Here is a 20,274-nt window from a genome sequence, read left to right on the forward strand (position 1 = left end):
AGTAGAAGGGTAGCATGGTCAGACTCAATAATTTATGAAATCACTTTAGCACCTAAGTGGAATTTGGATTACAGAGGGAGAAAGACTTGAGGAGAGACCACTTGGCGGCTACTGGAATAGTCTGGAAGAAAGAAACTGAGGAGGAACTCAACTATGCCATTCACTTTGTGAGTGAAGAAAGAGGCTGTATAGGAGAGATGTTGTTACCAAGGTAGAAATAAGACTGGACAGTGGATTGTTTATGTGGGGTAAATGAGGAGTAGGGTTTTTTAATGTTCTATTTTTTTCCAATTACTTTCTAAAAAATATTAATTTTTAATCTTCAACATTACTTCCATAAGATTTTGAGTTCTAAATTTTCTCCCCATCTCTCCCCACCCCCACCCCAAAACAGCATGTACTTTGATACAGGCTCTACATTTACATTCATATTGAACCTATTTTCACATTAGTCATGTTGTAAAGAAGAATTAGAAACAATGGGAGAAACTATGAAAAGAAGAAAGGAAAAAAAGAGAGCAAATAATATGCTTCAATCTGCATTTAGACTTCATAGTTCTTTTTCTGGATATAGACAGCATTTTCCATCATGAGTCCTTTGGAGTTGTCTTGGATCCTTGCATTGCTAAGAAGAGATGAGTCTGTCAAAGTTAGTCATTGCACACTGTGGTTGTTACTGTGTACAATGTTTTCCTGGTTCTGCTCACTTCACTCAGCATCAGTTCATTCAAGTCTTTCCAGGTTTTTCTGAAGTCCACCTGCTCATCATTTCTTAGAGCATAATAGTATTATTCCATAACATTCATGTACAACAACTTGTTCGGCTATTCCCCCACTGGTGGGCATGTCCTCCATTTCCAATTCTTTGCCACCATAAAAAGAGCTGGTATAAATATTTTTGTACATGTGGGTCCTTTTCAGATCTCTTTGGGATACAGCCCCAGAAGTGGTATTGCTGGGTCAAAGGGTATGCACATTTTTATAGCCCTGGGGCATAGTTCCAAATTGCTCTCCAGAATGGCTGGATCAGTTAACTTCACTGACAATGCATTAATGTTCCAATTTTCCTGCATCTTCTCCAACATTATCATGTAAACACTTTTTAACATTCACTTAAAAATTTTTTGAGTTCTAAATTCTCTCTCCCCTTCTCTCCTCTCCCCCCTCCTTGAAAAAGCAAGAGATTTGATATAGATTATATATGTTTAATCATGTAAAACATTTCCATCTTAGCTATGTTGTGAAAGAAAACAGCCCATCTTCACCCCCCAAAAATAGCCCTAAGAAAAATAAAAGTTTTTAAAAAGTATGTTTCATTCTGTATTTAGACTCCATTGGTTCTTTCTCTAGAGATGGATAGCATTTTTCATCAAAAGTCCTTTAAAATTGTCTGGAATCGGGGCGGCTAGGTGGCGCAGTGAATAGAGCACCAGCCCTGGAGTCAGGAGGATGTGAGTTCAAATCTGGCCTCAGACACTTAACACAAATACTAGCCATGTTACCTTGGGCAAGTCACTTAACCCCAAATGCCCTCCAAAAAGCAAAAAAATAAAATAAAATTGTCTGGAATTATTGTACTGCTGAGAATAACCAAGTCATTCATAGTCATTGTACAGTGTTGCTGATACTGTGTACAATGATCTCTTGGTTTTGGTCACTTTACTTTGCATCAGTTCATATAAGTCTTTCCAGGTTTTTCAGAAAACATCCTGCTTATTTCTCCTAGCAGATACTATTCTATCACAATCATATACCTCAAGTTGTTCAACCAATCCCCAATTGATAGGCAGTTCCTCAGTTTACCGTTCTTTGCCACCACAAAAAGAGCTGCTATAAATATTTTTGTACATATAGGTCATTTTCTTTTTCTTTTTTATCTTTTTGGGATCCAGACCTAGTGTTGGCATTGTTGGGTCAAAGGATTTGCAGTTTTATAGTCCTTTGGGCATAGTTCCAAATTGCTCTCCAGAATGGCTGGATCAGTCCACAACTTCACTAACAGTGCATTGGTGACTCAGTTTTCCCACATCCCCTTAAACATTTGTCATTTTCCTTTTCTGTCATATTAGCCAGTTGGATAGTTGTGGGGTGATACCTCAGAGTTGTTTTAATTTGCATTTCTCTAAACAGTAGTAGTGTGTATCTTTTTTTTTTCATATGTCTATAGATAGCTTTTATTTTTTTTTTTGAAAACTGCTTCATATCCTTTAACTATCAATTGAAGAATGACTTCTATTCTTAAAGATTTGACTAAGTTCTCTATATATTTGGGAAATGAGGTTTTATCAGAGAAACGTAACATTTTTTTTCTTTTCTGCTTTCCTTCTAATCTTGGCTACGTTGGATTTTTGTTCATATAAACCTTTTAAATTTAATGTCATCAAGATTATCCATTTTACTTCCTATAATGCTCTTTTTTTGTCATAAATTCTTCCCTCATCTATAGATCTCACTGGTAAAATATTCTATATTTCCCTAATTTGTTTATGATATCACTGTCTAAATCATGTACCCATTTTGACCATATCTTGGTATAGGGTGTGGGATATTGGTCAATACCCAGTTTCTGCAAAATTGCTTTCTAGCTTTTCCAGTATTTTTTGTCAGTGAGCTTTTGTCCCAAAAGCTTGGATCTTTTCATTCATAAAACATTAGATTATTATTATGGTCATTTACTACTGTGTATTATATGCCTAATCTATTCCAATGAGCCAACATTCTGTTTCTTAGCTAGTACCAGATTGTTTTACTGATTACTGTTTTGTAATACATTTTGAGATTTGGTATGGCTAAGCCACCTTCACATTTTTTTCATTGATTCCCTTGACATTTTCAACCTTTTGCCCTTCCAGATGAATTCTGTTATTTTTTCTAGCTCTATCAAAGAAATTGTTGGTAGTCTCATTGGCATGGCACTGAATAAGGAAATTAATTTAGGTAGAATTGTCCTCTCTGTTATATTGGCTCAGTGCACCCATGAGCAATTAAGATTTTTCCAATTCTTTAAATATGACTTTTTTTGTATAAAAATTGTTTTGTAATTGTGTTCATATAGTTCCTGAGTTTTTTTTTTTTTGCCAAGCACACTCCACAAAGTATTTTATATTGTTTATAGCTATTTAAGATATAATTTTTTCTTTCTCTTCTTGCAGGACTTTGTTGGTAATATGTAGAAATGCTGATGATTTATGTGGGTTTATTGTATATCCTGCAACTTGGCTGGAGTTGTTCATTATTTCAATTATTTTTTCAGTTGATTCTCTAAGCATACCATTATATCATCTGCAAAAAGTGATAGGTTTCCTTATTGCCTAGTCTAATTCGTATAATTTTCTTCTCTTACTACTTATAGCTAGCATTTCTAGTACAACATTGAATAATAATGGTGCTAATGGGCATCCTTGCTTCATTCCTGATCGTATTGGGAAGGCTTCTAGCTTATCCCCATTACAGATAATGCTTGCTAATGGTTTTAGATAGATATCACTTACTATTTTAAGAAAAGCTCCATTTATTCCTATGCCTTCCAGTATTTTTTAGTAAGACTGAATGTTATATTTTGTCAAGAGCTTTTTCTGTATCAATTGAAATAATCATGATTTGTGTTTTTTTGTTATTGATATGGTCAATTATGCTGATAGTTTTCCTACTATTGAACCAGCCCTGCATTCTATATATTCTATATATATATATATATATATATATATATATATATATATATATAAATTCTACCTGGTCATCATGTATACTTTTTGTGATATATTGCTGTAATCTCCTTGCTAGTATTTTATATAAAAATTTTGCTTTAATGTTCATTAGAGAAATTGGTCTGTAGTTTTCTTTCTCTGTTTTTGTTCTTTCTGGTTTAGGTATCAGCAGTATATTTGTGCTGTAAAAGGGATTTGGTGGAGCTCCTTCTTTGCCTATTTTTCCAAATAGTTTATATAGTAATGGATTCAATTGTTCTTTAAATATTTGGTAGAATTCACTTGTGACTCCATCTGGTCCTGGGCATTTTTTCTTAGGGGGCTAATTTATGGCATGTTCAGTTTCTTTTTCTAAGATAGAGTTCTTTAAGTATTTTATTTCCTTTTCTGTCAGTCTGGGCAATTTATATTTTTGTAAATATTCCTCCATTTCTCTTAGATTCTGAGATTTCCTGGCATATAATTGGGTAAAATAGCTCTGAATAATTGCTTTAATTTCCTCTTCATTGATGTCAAATTCACCCTTTACATTTTTGATACTGGTAATTTGGTTTCCTTCTTTTTAAAAGTCAAATTAACCAGTGGTTTATACATTTTATTTTATTCATAAAATCAGCTCCTAGTTTTATTTATTAGTTGAGTGGTTTTCTTACTTTTCAATTTTTTAATCTTTACCTTTATTTTTAGGATTTCCAATTTGATGTTTAATTGGGGATTTTTAATTTGTCCTTTTTCTAATTGTTCTAGTTATGTGCTCATTTCATTGATCTACTCTTTCTGTATTTTATTCATGTAAGCATTTAGAGATATAAAATTTCTGTTAAGCGCTGCTTTGGCTGCATCCCATAAATTTTGGTATGTTATCTCATTGTCATTCTCTTTAAAAATGAAATTATTGTTTCTATGATTTGTTCTTTGACCCACTCATTCTGTTTTTTAATCATGGATTTCAGGATGTCCAGTAATTCTTAAATTACTTCTTCTTAATCTGTTTTCCTGGTCAGTTGTTTTTCCAATGAGACAGTTCACAGTTTTTTCTACTTTTTCCTTCTTTTGATTTTGCTTAATCATTTCTTGATGTCTCATAAAGTCACTAGCTTCTACTTGCTCAATTCAAATTTTTATGGAATATTTTCGTCAGTGAACTATTTAATCTTCTTTTTCATTTGGCCAATTCTAATTTTTAAGGAGTTCTTTTCTTCAGTGGATTTTTGTACTTCTTTTTCCATTTGGTCAGTTGAAGCTCTCTTCAGTGTATTTGGTCCATTTGGGTTTTTAGGGTGTTATTTTCAGGATGTTATTTTCAGCTCTTCTCTCCCCACATTTCTGGTTCTTTGAACCAAAGAAAAATGGTTTAGCAAAATCAACTTTATAAAGTAGGTGTGTCTAACGATATGGAATATTTCACATCTCTTCTCTCCTACCACTGTCCCTCAGAGAGAAGTGTGTTTTATTATTTATTCTTCAGGGATTTTGTGTAATTTTTTTTTTGTCTTTTTGAAGGGGGGAAGGCAGAGCAATTGGAGTTAAGTGACTTGCCCAAGGTCACACAGCTAGTAAGTGTTAAGTGTCTGAGGTCAAATTTGACCTCGGGTCCTCCTGGCTCCAGGGCTGGTGCTTGATTCACTGCACCACCTAGTGGCCCCATTTGATATAATTTTAAAAAATGTTATTGATGCCTTTTGCTTTTGTATCATGTATCTGTGGGATTAGTGAAGAATGCATGTTGAAATTAATGGAAATGATAGTTCATGTAAGTAACTGACCCTTATATCTTTAATTCATACTTAGATATTTTTCTTAATATTTCCTTTTGTCTTTTCCAATTTTCAAATACTTGAGCTTTTTAGTAAAAATTAAAACTGAACAATTTAAAAAGCCCTTGTATTCTATCCCTTTAATTTTATAGATGAAACTGAGTCAAGTTACTTAAATTCTAATCACTGCCTGGAAATCTCTGAGATCAAATAGGTCATAGGTAGCAAGTTTGAACATAGTTTTTCTGATTCTTAATCCATTGCTTTTCTCTCATGTATGTCTCAAATAATGTTGCCTGTTTTATCCTTCCCTTTAAAGGGTGAATATTACTCTGACATGCAGATACAAGTTCCAGAACTCATAAGGATGCCTCACTTGTCAGATTGATTTACCACAGTATGTCTGTTTCCAGTCTGTTTGAATTTGACTTTATCCAATATTAGTGTTATAAATGATACTTCCACTTTCAGTTTTCTTCAGCTGGTTCTGGCATGATAAATCTGTGATGGGTTTTTATTTTTAGTCAATGCTAAATATTTTTCTATATTTCATATATGTCCTTCATACAACTATTATATTCTGATATTGAATGATTTTCACTAAACCCTTTAAAAAACTTGAGGGGGAGACTATTACATTTGCATTTAATGTTAGAATTGTTAGTAATTATCTTTAAATTATAGAAGCAAATTCACACACACATATACACAATATATTTTTGTCATTCAACACCTTAACAAAACCACACTTAAGATTCTTGTACTGCATCTGCTAACAATATAGGATTTGCTTTTTGCTTTTTACTTTGTGGTCCCTTTAGAACTGATCCTTCAGGCAGGGGTTAAGTGATTAGTTATGTGATGGTTGAATTATCAGGAAAACTGTGTTTGCATGAAACTTACTGTCATCCTGAAGTAAAAATAAGGGGAAGAATGTGTTTACAGCAAATGACATCTATACGATGTCAGTTCAAATGTCCATACAGATGTGTCCTTTGGCACAGTAAAACAGAAAATGGTGATCTGAGAAAGTTTCCAGACAAAAGCCTGTATGATGTTAATGAAACAGAATCCATCATCATCACAAAGGAGTTATAAAAAAATGAGCATTTCCTTGTCAAAAAGGACTGAAGGGGTTGCTAAGTATTCTCAGAGAACAGGATAAACGGATTGTGGCAGGAGCTGTCAGTGTCTGCTTTATACAGGCTGGACAGGCTTTCCCCTTCAGGGTCAAAGACACCATCTTCAGAATCTGGTTGGTTAAAGGTCCATGGCTAAATGTTAATATAAATTAAGGCAGGGGAGCCAAACCTCTACTGAGGTTGGGATGAAGTTTGGCTTTCTCTCTTAATTTAAAAGGATGTTTCTCCCTCTGTATCCCCTTACCTCTTTATGGCTGAGATAGAATTGAGATTGGGGGAAGGAAATGAACAGACCGTGTCTCTTAATGGATAGGCATTGGGAAGAGAGCAGGACTTTTCTTGGAACTTTCCGTTAGTCCTTGAAGGTGTGGGTAAATGGCAGCTTCCACCAATCTCCCACTCTGAGATGCCTGCAGGGCTGGCCGATGGACCTCCTTGGTCTCTGCCTTCTCTGTAGCTCAATTGTAATATTTCTTTCTCCTTTATTCCTGTTGCCCCTGAGCTTCTCATCCTTTTCAGCTGAGCTCATGAGTTCTAGGAGGGTCTAGGGAGGCTCACCTCTTTGTTGCTGCTGCTGCACAGCTCTTGGGGTCTTTATTCCTTCCTCTCAGATTGTGTCTCCCAAACTGTGTGGTTTTCTTTAAGAACTCTGGGATTGGAGTCAGTTCCACCTTCTGGCTCAAATGTTTTGGTAGTCCCAAGTAAGAATGCTTGTCGTATGAACTACACATCCTAAGATGCCAGTCAGTTCTCAAATCCCTATTATACACAAAAGGAAAAGAAAGCTGTACCTATAATGGAGATTTGCAGTTTCATTTGTTACCCTAGTTTTCAGTTCTACTTTGTATATGGAAATGCTAATTTTATTTGGTATCAAGTTCAGAGTTATTTATTTATTTATTTTCTCTTTTTGGAGGGTGAAGGTAGGGCAATTGGGGTTAAGTGACTTGCCCAAGGTCACACGGCTAGTTTTTTGTGTTAAGTGTCTGAAGCTGGATTTGAACTCAGGTCCTCCTGACTCCAGGGCCGGTGCTCTATTCACTGTGCTACCTAGCCATCCTGCTAGAGTTAATTTGTTTTAAACTGCCCATGATCCTGTGCTCCTCTGCCATATTTGGTCTGGCTGTCCTGAGCCCTGCCAAAGTCTCCACTCAGCCTGACCTTTGTGGACAGAGGCTTCTAAAAACTTGGGCTTCCAGGGGAAGAAGGGTCCAGTGGGAAAGACTGAGAGGTAGCTTGCTTTAGCTCTTCTGGTATGGCAGCCTGTTCTGGGCCTCACTCAAAAGAGGTGCATATTTGGGTGATCCAGTAAATGGGAGCCGTTAAGATACTCAGGTAAGCGATGTGGGCCCTCTGAAATGCAAAGGACTTGATAACGCCTCTGAGTTTTCTTCTTAGATTGTGAGGAAGTGAGTCCCAGGAGCTTACCCTGGACCGCATCCAGCACTGTCTAGGATCTCTCAAGCTTCTATTTTCCCCCAAACTTAACTTAGCATATGTGATCTCCCATGCCAGGAATGTAATCCCTCTTCACCTCACAACCCTGAGTTTTCTTCAAGGCTCAACTCAAGTAGCCTTTCCTCTAAGCAGTCTTTCTTGATCTCTGTCGCTCTTCCCCTCCCACTCCCCCAGTTGTTAGCACAATCATTTGTACTTCTTTTGGGGCATCTATTTATCTACATACATGTGGCTCCCATCATCTCCCAAGTAAGATGGAAGGTCTTTGAGTGCAGGGACTATTTAATTTTTGTCTTTGTATCCCTAGCATAGTACCTAGTACACATTAGTAAATGCTTGAATTAAGCTGAAATGCCTACTATGTGCTGATTCCTCCAGTGGCCAAAATAAACAAGTAAAACTCTTCCCTTCTTGAGATCACCTTGGGTAGGCATTGTTCTTATCATTGCTTATGTCTAGGTTGTATTTCCTCAGAAGTATTTAAGAGCCTTGAGGTCAAAGAGCCGTCCAGAGTAGTTCCATGTCCACTAGTCAGGGAATCTCCAGTGGAATGCCTCAGGTTGGCTGTGGTTGGCTTGATGCTCTTTAGCATTTACATCTATGGCTTGGATAAAGGCCGAGGGAGCACCCTAACCCAATTTGCACATGAATGACACCAAGCTAGAAGACGTGGGTAACACCCTGGGTGACAGAATCAGGATCAAAAAAGCCAGAGCCTTGGGCTGAATCTAATATGGAATTCAGTGCAGTCAACATGCAAATTCTTACACTTGGGCTCAAAGAATCAGTTGTGTAGGTGCAGGATGGAGGCGGCATAGGCCGATGGTTTTTCTGAAAAAAAAATCTGGGATGTTTTCATGCTATTCAGGCTCCATGTGAATCAGCAGTGTGATGCGACAGTCAGGGGGCATTAAGAGGAATAGGTTTCAGGAGGAAGAAGGTGACCGTCCCATTGTATTCTTCCACAGCCAGACCATGTCTGGCTCACTTCATGCAATTCTGGGCACCCTGGTTGGTTTAAGACCCACATTGCTAAGTTGGAGAGTTGGTTCTGGTTCCTTTGTGCTCAGAGAGGACAGGATGGTGAAGGGACTGGAGTCTGTTTCACAGCAGGATCACGTGAAGGAATAAGAGATGTTTAGCCTGAAGATGACGAGGCTCAGGAGATTCAGATATTTGCAGAGCTGTCATGTGTGTTAGACTCATTTGGCTTATCTTGAGGAAAGACTTGGGAGCAGTGCATGTGCATTTGAAGTTGTCGAGCAGCCACAATTCCTCACTCCAGTCGACTCCTAGGAGCTGCTCATCCGTCCCATCTCAGCCAGGCGAGGATGGTCAGGTGCTTGCCCTTGCCATTGCCCATGAGGGTTCTGCTTTCATGGCTAAGAATTCAGAAAGCCCTTTATCAGATTCTAATCTCCTATCATTCCTGCTCTCCTTAGGCCTTCTACACCTGCTTTATCCTCATTGTGATCTCCAATCCCCTGTCAGTATTTTTTTTTTTTGCCTTTTGGAGGGCAGTTGGGGTTAAGTAACTTGCCCAAGGTTACACAGCTAGTTTTTTTGTGTGTGGGTGTTAAGTGTCTGAGGCCGGAACTGAACTCAGGTCCTCCTGACTCCAGGGCCAGCGCTTTAATCACTGTGCCACCTAGCCGCTCCCCCTCCCCCCCAGTATTTTCCTAGGCCATGACCCCTGTTCTGACTACTCTCTCGTCCCTTCCCAATCACAACTCTTGAGTTAAGCAAGTTCTCTTTCCTATTCATGCCTGGTCAACCCCCAACTCTAGATTACTACCACCACTGACCTCCTCTGTTCCTTCTCATGTGACCTTGAGTGGAGCCAGAAGAAGTCTTGAAGAGATCCCAACTGGGTCCATGACAATTTTTAAAAGAAATTTTTATTGGTCTTCTGTTTCTTACCGATAATTATCATAATTATCCCCAGTATCCTTTCCCTTCACTTCCTGAGAGCCATCTCATTGAACAAATAATATTTCTTAAAGAGGAAAAAAAATCAGCACAACTGATCAGTACATTAAAAAAGTCCCAAAATATGCGCTCTGTAACACCTGTGGACCCCCAACAACACAGAGGGATTGGTTGAGGCTATCTTCTTATATCTCTTCAGTCCAGGCATGTTTGGTCTTTCATTCACTTTGGATTTGGGGGGGTGGTTATTTTTACCATTTATATCATTGTAGTCACTATGTGTGTTTTTTTCTTATCTCTGCTTACTCAGAACTCAGATCTTTCCAGGCTTCTCTGTAGTCATCACACACATCATTTCTTAGAGCAAAGTCGTATTCCATTGCATTCATGTGTTTGTTAACCATTCTCCAGTTGATGGGCATTCCATTTCTTTGTTATTTGTGATCTATTTTCAATTAGGCCCTTTTACTCTTTCCTCCCTAATTGATTCTGTTACACTTCTCCTCCCATGGCCTCAGTTCTAAAACTCATTTTTTTTTTTTTTTGCTTTTTGGAGGGCAGTTGGGGTTAAGTGACTCGCCCAAAGTCACACAAGGCTAGTAAGTGTGTCAAGTGTCTGAGGCTGGATTTGAACTCCTCCTGACTCCAGGGCCTGTACTCTATTCACTGGGCCACCTAGCCGCCCCAGTTCCAAAACTCTTCAAGCTTCCCACAATACCTTTCCCCCACCCTTATATTTAATGGGGAAAATCTGGTCATTCAGTGTGAGCTCCCTATTCTCCCCTTCTTGGTATCTCACCATACTTTGACTTCATCCCCCACTATTTCCTTCTTTACTTCAGTCCCGGGTGGACATTATAGGTCCATGAACACAGAATTGAAAGGAACCTTGGAGACTGTCTAGTCTACCTCACCCCTCATTTTACAGGTGAGGAAAATGGGGAAGTTAAGTGACTTGTCCAGGGTCACTAGTCAGAGGCAGGAGCTGAACAAGGCCAGCACCATCCTTCACTTGGCTGTCAAACTGACCTTCCTAAAGTTCAGGTCTGACCATGTCATCCCAATATAAAGACCTTCTGTTTGGCTCCTAAAGCTTTCCCTAAGCTGACCTTGCAGTCTTTTTTTTTTTTTTTTAAGCAATCGGGGTTAAGTAACTTGCTCAAGGTTACATGGCCAGTTATTTCTGGGTGTGGTGCTGAGTGTCTGAGCCCGGGGATTTGATCTCCAGGTCTTCTCAACACTGGAGCCGGTGCTCTTACTCACTGAGCCACCTGGCCGCCCCTAAGCAATTGGGTTAAGTAACTTGCTCAAGGTTACACGGCCAGGTGTTTCTGGGTGGGTGCTAAGTGTCTGAGCCCGGGGATTTGATCTCCAGGTCTTCTCAACACTGGAGCCGGTGCTCTTACTCGCTGTGCTACCTGGCTGCCCCCTGACCTTGCAGTCTTAATAAGTGTTACTCCTCTCTCTACACTCTGCCATCTAGGGACACTAGTGTCCTTGCTGTTTCTTGAGCAGGACCCCGTCTCTCACTGTACTCCGTCCATGCCTGGAGTTCTGTCCCCTCCCATTTCTGCCTCCAGGCTTCCCTGGCCTCCTTTGTGCCCCAGCTCATCCCCCTGATGTTAGTGCCTTCCCTGGTGTGATCAGCTCAGATTTACCTCCTGCATCTCTCTCATTTGTCCACATTGGTTTGCCTGTTGTCTTCTGTGAGCTGCTTGAGCTCAGGGACCAGTTCTTGCCTTTCTTATCTCCGGGGCTTGGCACTGTGCCTGGCACATAGCACATAACAAATGTTTGTTGACTTGTTGACAGTGTCGTGCTGAGCAAGGACTTTTCCAAGTTTTGATCCCCTCCCCCTCCTCTTCTCTGGTAGAGTCATCCCTTCTTTCTTTCTTCCTGCCTCATCATTCAGCTGCTCTCCCCAAAGTTATCAGTGATCTCTTAATTGCTGAGTCTGATGTTCTTTTCTTAATCCTCACCTTCCTTGGCCTCTCTGCAGTCTCTGACACTGCAGATCACCTTTCTCTTCTGGGTACTCTGTCCTCACAGGCTTTTGAGACACCCCTCTCCTCTGGTTCTCCTGCCTCTCTGATTGGTCCTGCTGTTTCTTTTCTGGATCTTCATCCGGGTCATTTCTGCTCACAGAGCTCTGTCCTTGGCCCTCTTCTCTCCTCCCTCTGTATCTTCTTGCGTGGTGACTTTGTCAGTACTCATGGATTCAGTTATTATCTATGTAGATGATTTTCAGATGTATTTATCCAGCTTTAGCCTCTCTCCTGACCTCCAGTCGCCCACCTGCCTAAGGGAACACGTCAAGCTAGATGTCTCATAGGCATTCCAAACTCGACATGTTTAAAACAAAGCTCATTATCTTTTCTAACTTCCTTTCCTTGTTACTTTGGAGGTTATCTCTCTCCTCCGTCACCCAGGATTGCAGCCTGGGGCTCATCCTCAGCTCTTCTCTCCCACTCCAGTTTGTTACCCAGCCTTGTCATTTCTGCCTTCCCAACATCTCTTCTATCTGTCCTCTTCTCTGTTCACATAGTTGTGGCTTTGGTGCTGGCCTTCATCTACTCAAGCCTGAACTTTTTCAACAGCCTTCTGATTGGTGTCCCTGCCTCAAGCCCTCCCCAACTCCATCCTCTACTCAGATGCCAAAATGATCTTTCTGAATTGAAAGTCTGACCATGTGGTGCCTCACTTGATGAATTCCAGTGTCTCCCTCTTACCATCAAGATCAAATATGAAAAGCCTCTGTTTTGACTTTTAATGCCCTTCCCAATATGGCCCCTTACTTTCTTTAAAGTCTTCTTATGCTTTTATTTCCTTCCTATGACCCAGCAACACTGGGCTTCTTACTGTTCCTCATATATGGCACTCCTTCCAGTCAGTCAGGCAAGAAGCATGCAGTTAGTGCTTGGCTTCCAGGCACTGTGCTAAGCATCCTCTGGGCAGTCTTTGTGCTTTTTCACAGTCTATCTCCCATGATTCTTAGGCTCCCCCTCCTCACTTCTACTCCAGGCTTCCCTGGCTTTTCTTCACAGCCCACCTTTTGCAAGAGACCTTTCCCCCTCCCACGCTCACACTCACACATACTCACCCTCACACTGTTTTTACCTCCCCTCTGAGATGACCCCCTATTCACACTACACATAGTTCGTAGTGTGTTGTCTTCCCCCTCAAAGTGTGACCTGCTCTTTGTATCTCAGCCCTTAACACAGTGCCTGGCACAGCTTTCGTGGCTTCATTTGTCATGTTCGTACAAATGACTTCCAGGTCTATAGATTTCAACCTAGTGTTTCTCCTGACTTGTTTATGCACCTCTATCTGCCTTTTGGACATTTCAAATGCAATGTTCTGCAGATACCTCAAACTCAACATATCCAAAACAAAATTTGGTTACCTTTCCCCCTGGTCTTTCTCTCTTCCAAATTTCTCTGTCTATCCTGGTTGCTGTCATTCTTCTGATCACTTGGGTTCACAACTTCAGAATCATCCTTGACTTTTCTCTCTGTGACCAGACCACACATCTGGTCAGTGGTCAAATATTGTCATTTCTTCAATTACAAAGCCTCTTGCAGTCAGGGGTGTGCAGGAGCCAGCTCATACCAGCTTGGGAGAGCCTACTGGTAACATCTCAGCATTAACCCTTCCGAAAGTTGGCTTGAGTTATTGTTCTGTTGACTGTCTAGACTTAAGAAACTGATGGAGAAAGTGTTAATAATGAGCAGAAAACTTTAAATATGTCCTGTCCCCCCCGCCCCCAAGCTGATTGTTATATTTACCAGGACACCCCTGCTTGCATCCATCCACTCTCTACTCAAATAGTAATGTCAGTCTGGTTCAGGCCTTCATCATTTCTCAGCCTGGGCTAGCACAGCTTCCTTATTCACCTGGCTTAAATCTCTGCCTTCCCCAATTCATCGTCCACATAGCAGCCAGATCGGTTTTCTTAAAGCTGAGATTTGACAGTACTGTCTTCCAACTCAGGAAGCTCCCAGAGCTCCTTGGGAATAATATGGACTCCTTTCTTTGGCATTAAAGCTTTTCCTGATCTCTCCCCAGCTTCATTCATCACATTGGTTATCTGTTACTCCCATCCCTATCTCCCCCAAGAGGAAATATAAAATCCTGTTTGCTGTTCATAACCTAACCCTCCCCACTCCCTTTCCAGGCTTCCTAGACCTCATCCTAGACCTCCCACCCCTTAGATGACAGCTTCCTCTGGGAACCAGGATCCCTGGCCTCCTTTCACAGACTCTGCTGCAGGCCTGGAGGACTCTGCCACTTCATCTCTGCCTCTGGGCTTTCTGGCTACCTTCGAGTCCCAGCTACAATCCCTTCTCTACAGAAAGCCTTTCTCAGGCCTCCTAATTCTAGGGCCTGCCCTCTATTGATTGTGTCTAATCGATCCTGACTGTAGATTGTTTGTACAGAGTTCTTTGCATGTTGTTTCCCCCATCAGACTCTGAGCTCTCCCAAAGCAGGGACATTTCTTGGTACCCTTGGCACAATGCCCAGCACATAGTAGCTGCTTAATATCCATTTTCTCACCGACAGAATGGAATAGCCTGGACCGGATGGCAGCTCTCCAGTGCTGGGAAATCACTCTGCTTTGGTCTTTGTATGCCTGACCCATAGTCTAGGCCTTCCACGAAAGAAAAGGTGTTTAAAAAGTTTGTTGAATTAAGAAAAGAAGCAATCCATGCCTTGGATGGGTTTAAATTCTTCTTCCTGAAGCCACAGTGCCCAGGAAATCCGAAGTAATTTCAGGAAGGGGAGAACCCTCACCATCTGGGCAGATGGTGTACCATCTGCACAGAGACAGCATGGGCTCTGAATTCAGTCGTTCCTAGCCCATGACTTTTCCTCTACTGTTTGGGACTGGCTTGATTACATCTCCAGTCTTGTAAAAACAGTCTTTCTTGGAGAATCAAGTTTGCTTAGTTCCCTAATAATCAAGCAAAGCTTCACCTGGGCCTTTATAAGGTACATACATCGCCCAGACTTTAGCCAAAAGTAATCGAAAGATTCACTTGAAATTCTGGCATCCTTATGGATTGTTGAACTGTCTGAAAAGAGAAAAGCAAATGGAAGCTTCCTGACTCAATAGAAGAGACTTTGTCTGGTACAAAGAGGACCCAGAATGTGCTGGGACGGTCAGCAATTTAAGTACTAAGTGGCAGTGGCTTAAACACTACTTTGACACCTAATACTTTACAGTTTAAATATGTTAAGTGATAAAAAACCAACCAAACAAACAAAAAAACAACAAAACAAAACAAACCCAACAACCCTCCAGTTTCTTTGCAGAGAAGTTCCCCCAGCCTGGAAGATGAAACCTGGAGGTCGGGGCCATATTAATGACTGACAGAAGCAGCTGTATCTTCTGTGGCCCAGGCGCCTTCATCTTACCATCGGACATGACTTAGTAGAAAGACAGGGAAGAGGCAGGGGAGAAGCCCTAACTGGCCACCTGCAAGGAATGAATGAAACAGCTGTCACGAAGGGCTTGCTATATTCTGGAGTCAGAGTGGAATTCTAAGGCCAGAGAGGTGGCCCTCTGGAGCATGCCTTTTCATGGACAAGACAGCAAAAATAGAAGGGTGGCAAAAGAGAAGAAAACACAGAGAAACAGGTTATGGCCTGGTCTTTGCTCACTTGGGCACAAAGGTTGGTTCCTTTAAAGCAGGGATGCTTAAGCTGGACTCTGAATATACAAAAAGATATTTTGGTAACTATTTCAAGATAATTAGTTTCCTATGTAATCCTAGGCATTGAATTTTAAGCATTTAAATACATTATTCCTAGAATGGCCTATAGGCCCGAGGTCACAAAAAGACACACACACTGGTTTTAAGAACCCTGATTTAAAGGGAAAGATGCAAACTAGGGTTATGCAGTAAAATCTGGGATGAGCCAGCAACCTCTAAGGGAAAAAAAAGGAATTCAGGCTCTTGAAAGGGAAAAGAATAAATACCTATTAACTCCCTGCTCTCCCCCCCCCCCCCCCCAGTTGACTAAGGTGTGACATCTTCCTGTATCTCTTTTCAATACAGGCCCAGGAAGACTTCCTACTCTCGAAGCCGACCAGCCACCATGAAGCCCTCCAAGCTTGGTGAGTGTTGACTTGCCCTTCCCATCCTAAACCCAGTGACCTTCGGCCTGTGTGTCTCCCCAGTCTGGGTTAACAGCATTTCTAGAGTTTGTGAGACCTTTTCTTTTGATTCTGTCATTGGGTGTGAGTCTGCAAGGGGTGGTGAGTCACTGTGTTCATTTCTGTCTGTCATCCTGAGGTGCCATGCCCCTCAACAGCCTTTACTAAGTGCCTGTTGAACGCATGAATGAACAGCTGTCTCTGGCTTGGGTTTTTCCTGGCCTTGGTGGTTTGTTGTGGAATCATCCCCTTCACCAGGCAGTGGAGGGGCTTGGATCTGACTGCTCTCTCCTCACTGCCCCGTCATGAAAGCCCAGTCTAACTCTTCAGCCTCTTTTTTCTGGAAGCCTTTTTTTTTTTTAATCCCACTAGGTGAAATGACCACCTATGTGCTTAGCTTGCTTCCCTCCCTCCCCCTACTGCTTCTCACTCCCTGGAATGTTGGCTCCTCAGGGCTCAGGAATTCTCATTGCTTCAGTTCTTGCTCTAGCATATGAATGATAATGGGCACTTGCATAATAATGGAGACTCCCTAGCCCTGGTTTGCCTCCAGAATAAGAATTGCTAGCTTTTTGTTTTGCTGCCTTAAGAGTTCCAAAGTACTTTACAAATATTATCTCCTTTAAACCTTGCTGCCACCTTGAGAGATTGGTGCTGTAATTATCCCCATTTTACAGATGAGGAAACTGAGGCAGAAAGCATTTAAATGACTTGCCTAGTGTCTGTGGTCAGATTTGAATTCAAGTCTTCCTGACTCCACATTCATCACCTTTTCCTGTAGGCCACTCAGAAACAAAAGTTTTGAATTGCTTCAAAAACAAACAAAAAAATGCTCACTAAAACAGTCTTTCCTCCCAAATAAGATTATATTTGTAAAGTGCTTAGTGCCTGGAACAAGTAGGGGCTTAATAAATGTTTATAAAACAAATTGTAGATAGCAGAAATTCACTGGTTCTTGTAGAAGCCTTTTTCTTCTGTATGTGGAAAAGTTGTGTTTGATTGTGAAGTGCACAATAAAAAAATGAAAGTTCTGGTGTAGCTGCCCAAAACTCTTCCTCCCCTGGAGGTGAGAAAGGGGTGTGTGTTAGCCATGGGGGCTTCTTTTCCTTTGCTGTTGCACATTCAAGGACAGTGTTTTCCCTTCTGCCATCTCTTGTCATGGGTCTGGATTGGTTTTGATGATTTTATAAATAACTGAAGGGAAATTCTGAGGGATGCCAGGTGTCTGCCTTATTTCTTCATAAATAAATAGCTTGCTAAGTAAGGAGGGAAGCTTAAGACTAGAAACCTGCTTATATTCTGTCACTAGGTCCAAATTTGATCAAAAAGTTTACCAGTTTCCTATATTTTAAATTTTAAAATTAGTAAACTTTAGTTAAGCTTAATTAAATCATTTTATAAATAAAATTATAAACATAAAAAAATAGGAACATTTAAAATACAAAGATTGTTTGATATCCTGCACTTTGCTTGTTGTGTACAGGGTTTTTTTTCTCTTAACGTTCAATAATGTAGTAACAAAACTGCCCTATTTGTGAATCCTGCATTTTTTCCTCTGTGCCTTTAAAAAATGTATTGATGCTCACTTTACATGTCTGTCTAATGAGATGAGCTGTGTAAAGCCTGTTGGAAAGCTTAAAGTGCTTTGTAAATGCTAGCCTTCCTCCTCCCCTTCTCCCCTTCCTTTCCCTCCCCCTCATCATCCTCATCCATCATCCCCCAGCCCACCTTACCCCAAATGCTTGCTTGCTTTCCCTTTCCATCCCTATGGCAGGGAAAGTCCACGGGAAAATTGAGTCTTATATCTGATTTTCTTGGGGATGATTGTGAAACCTGTATCCATCTATTTATGTCACCTTTCCTATCTTGTGCTGTGTGTTTTCTCCAGCTCTTATCAGTGTGAATTAGGTGATGTCTTGCAAAGCACCATGAGAAGTTCCGTTCGGAGGCTGAAGGGGCTTTAAAGACCAAAAGCTCCCTGCCCAAGCCTCACGAATTAGTTGGGGGCAGAGAGGAGGTTTGGCCTCTATTAGGGTTGGCCTTTGAGGGCTCATTCCATTTCTGAGACTCTGAGCCCTGAGAATAAGCCCCAAGAATACAGAAAATCAGGCAAAGGAAATACAAGTGTTGTGTATATGAGATGGGCTTTAGCACTCCAGAGCAGAGAAGGGAGTGGCTCTGCTCCTGGAGACAGGGCCAGACCTCACCTTGGTAGCATCTGAACTGAAGCATTTACTGAGTGTCCCCTTTGTGCCAAGCCCTGTTCCAGCTGCTTTCTCTCTTGGGACTCCCAGCAACTCTGGGAGTAGGTACCATTATCTTCACTTTACAGTTGAGCAAACTGAGGCAGAGAGCAGCTGCGTGATTTTTCACTCCTTCACAAGTAGTGAGTGCTGAGACTGGATTTGAATTCAGGTCTTCCTGACTCCAGGCCCAGTACTCTATCTACTGAACCATCTTGCTGCCTAAATTGTATTGGTTGCTGCTAGTGTACATAAGCGTGCTTGGAAACTTGTCTCTCAGTTTACCTTAATTTTCAAATGTAGTAGGACATAAAGATTGAAAATATCTCTGACTCTCAAGGAACTTGGATTCTACAGGGGCTGGGGGCGAGGTGGGGATGGAGCTAACTAAGGAAAGGCACTTCAGAGGGAGGGAGCACTACCAGGCTGTGAGCCTTTGGGAGGCTCAGGGAAGACTTCAGTCCCGCCTGGAGCAAGCCCCCTTAGTTTTGAAGGATGCTAGGGATTCTGAGGCCTGGTCATACTGGACACCTTGCTGTTTCTTATGCACGATACCCATGATGATGCTTTTGTCCCAACTGGCCCCTCGGTCTGAAATCTACTCCCTTCCCCATCACCTCTTAAGAATCCTTAGTTTGCTTCTAAGCTGGCAGCTCTGTCTGAGACCTTTGTGAATCCTCCAACCCCCAAATTCCCTTGTATCCCAAATGTGATCAGTTATTCAATTAGCTACTCTATCAGGTACTGGGGAAGGGTTAAAAAAAAAAGGCAAAACCAGCCCCTGCCTTTGGGGTGCTTACATTCTAACCAGTTAGTCAACATGTCAAGAAATAGGTTTATATGCGTTCCATCCTGAGTAGAAAGAAATACTTTGATTCCTGTTTTAAAGACTTCAACTTTTCCCCTTCCCTTAGAACCTGCCTTGACCTCTGACTCATCTGCAAGCAGCAAAAAAGGGGCAAAGAGGGAGCGTACCATGTTTAATGAGGTTCAGCTGGATGTTCTTCTGGGTGAATTTCACAAGAACCCATATCCTAACTACTCCGTCAGAAGTGAGCTTGCCAACCGCCTTGATGTTCCCGAGTCTAGAATACAGGTAAGTGAAAAGTTCATGCCTCTGTGGGAGTATCCTGCATGCAGTTTCTTGACTGTGCACTCATCTAAAAGGCTAACCCTCAGCATCACCAGTCATTCAGCACTGGGAGCACTTTGCACAATGCTGGGCACACAGCAGGTGCTTCATAAATGCAAGATGGTGAAGATATGGAGAAAGGCAAACCCCCCGCCTGTGCCCTCACAGAGCTCACATTCGGATTCTGTGACAGCCCCTGAGCATCACCGTTCAGATCCAGCTCCATTTCCTCTCCTTGGGGAGAAGACACATTGCTGCCATTTCCACATTCATCCCGGCCCTAATGGAATCTTCACGTGTACAGAGGAAGTTGAGGTCTTGGCCGCAGGACCTGTGCCTGCCCCAGGGACGTAAAGAAGCCTGTACTGGGAGTCCAGGAAGGCTGAGGCGCTGCTGGCTGCCTCTGCTCTGGGCATTTTTGTCCGGCTGGCCCAAGGTCTGCAATGTGCCTCTCTTGGCCTCCCTGGCTTTCTTCAAGTCCCAACCCCTCCCTTTTGAGTTCTTTCCTGTCCTTTCCTGTCTCATCTATAGCTGGTTTGTATTTATTTTCATGTTGTTTCCCCCATTAGACCCGTGCAAGCTCCTTAGGGGCTGGGATCCTCTTTTGTGTTCCTAGTGTTTAGCACAGTGCCCCCCACACAGTAGGTGCTTAATAAATATTCATTGACTTGGTGACTGACTAACAATAATAGCTGGCATTAATATGGTATAGTCTCTATTTCCAGAGCAGGGCTTCTTTACCCTTTTGT

At 41.5% G+C, this 20,274-nt stretch overlaps 1 protein-coding gene across 9 annotated transcripts in view; it reads left to right on the forward strand.

Moving 5' to 3' along the window:
- The window catches only part of LOC138161828 (paired mesoderm homeobox protein 2-like), a 69,889-nt gene that overhangs the window by 41,806 nt on the left and 7,809 nt on the right, over window positions 1-20,274 (forward strand). For 8 of the 9 annotated variants that reach the window (XM_069088797.1, XM_069088805.1, XM_069088801.1 and 5 more), the window contains 2 exons: window positions 16,053-16,111; window positions 19,308-19,489. In XM_069088797.1, coding sequence (XP_068944898.1) covers window positions 16,053-16,111; window positions 19,308-19,489 — 241 coding nt within the window. Of the gene's footprint in view, window positions 1-15,246; window positions 15,667-16,052; window positions 16,112-19,307; window positions 19,490-20,274 lie in introns of those variants that run through there. The other variant, XM_069088802.1, reaches the window with a different exon arrangement.

The sequence above is a fragment of the Petaurus breviceps genome, unplaced genomic scaffold (genome assembly GCF_028583685.1).
Source record: "Petaurus breviceps papuanus isolate PSGF00001 unplaced genomic scaffold, PetGlider_PUasm1.0 185, whole genome shotgun sequence".
Lineage (NCBI taxonomy): Eukaryota > Metazoa > Chordata > Mammalia > Diprotodontia > Petauridae > Petaurus > Petaurus breviceps.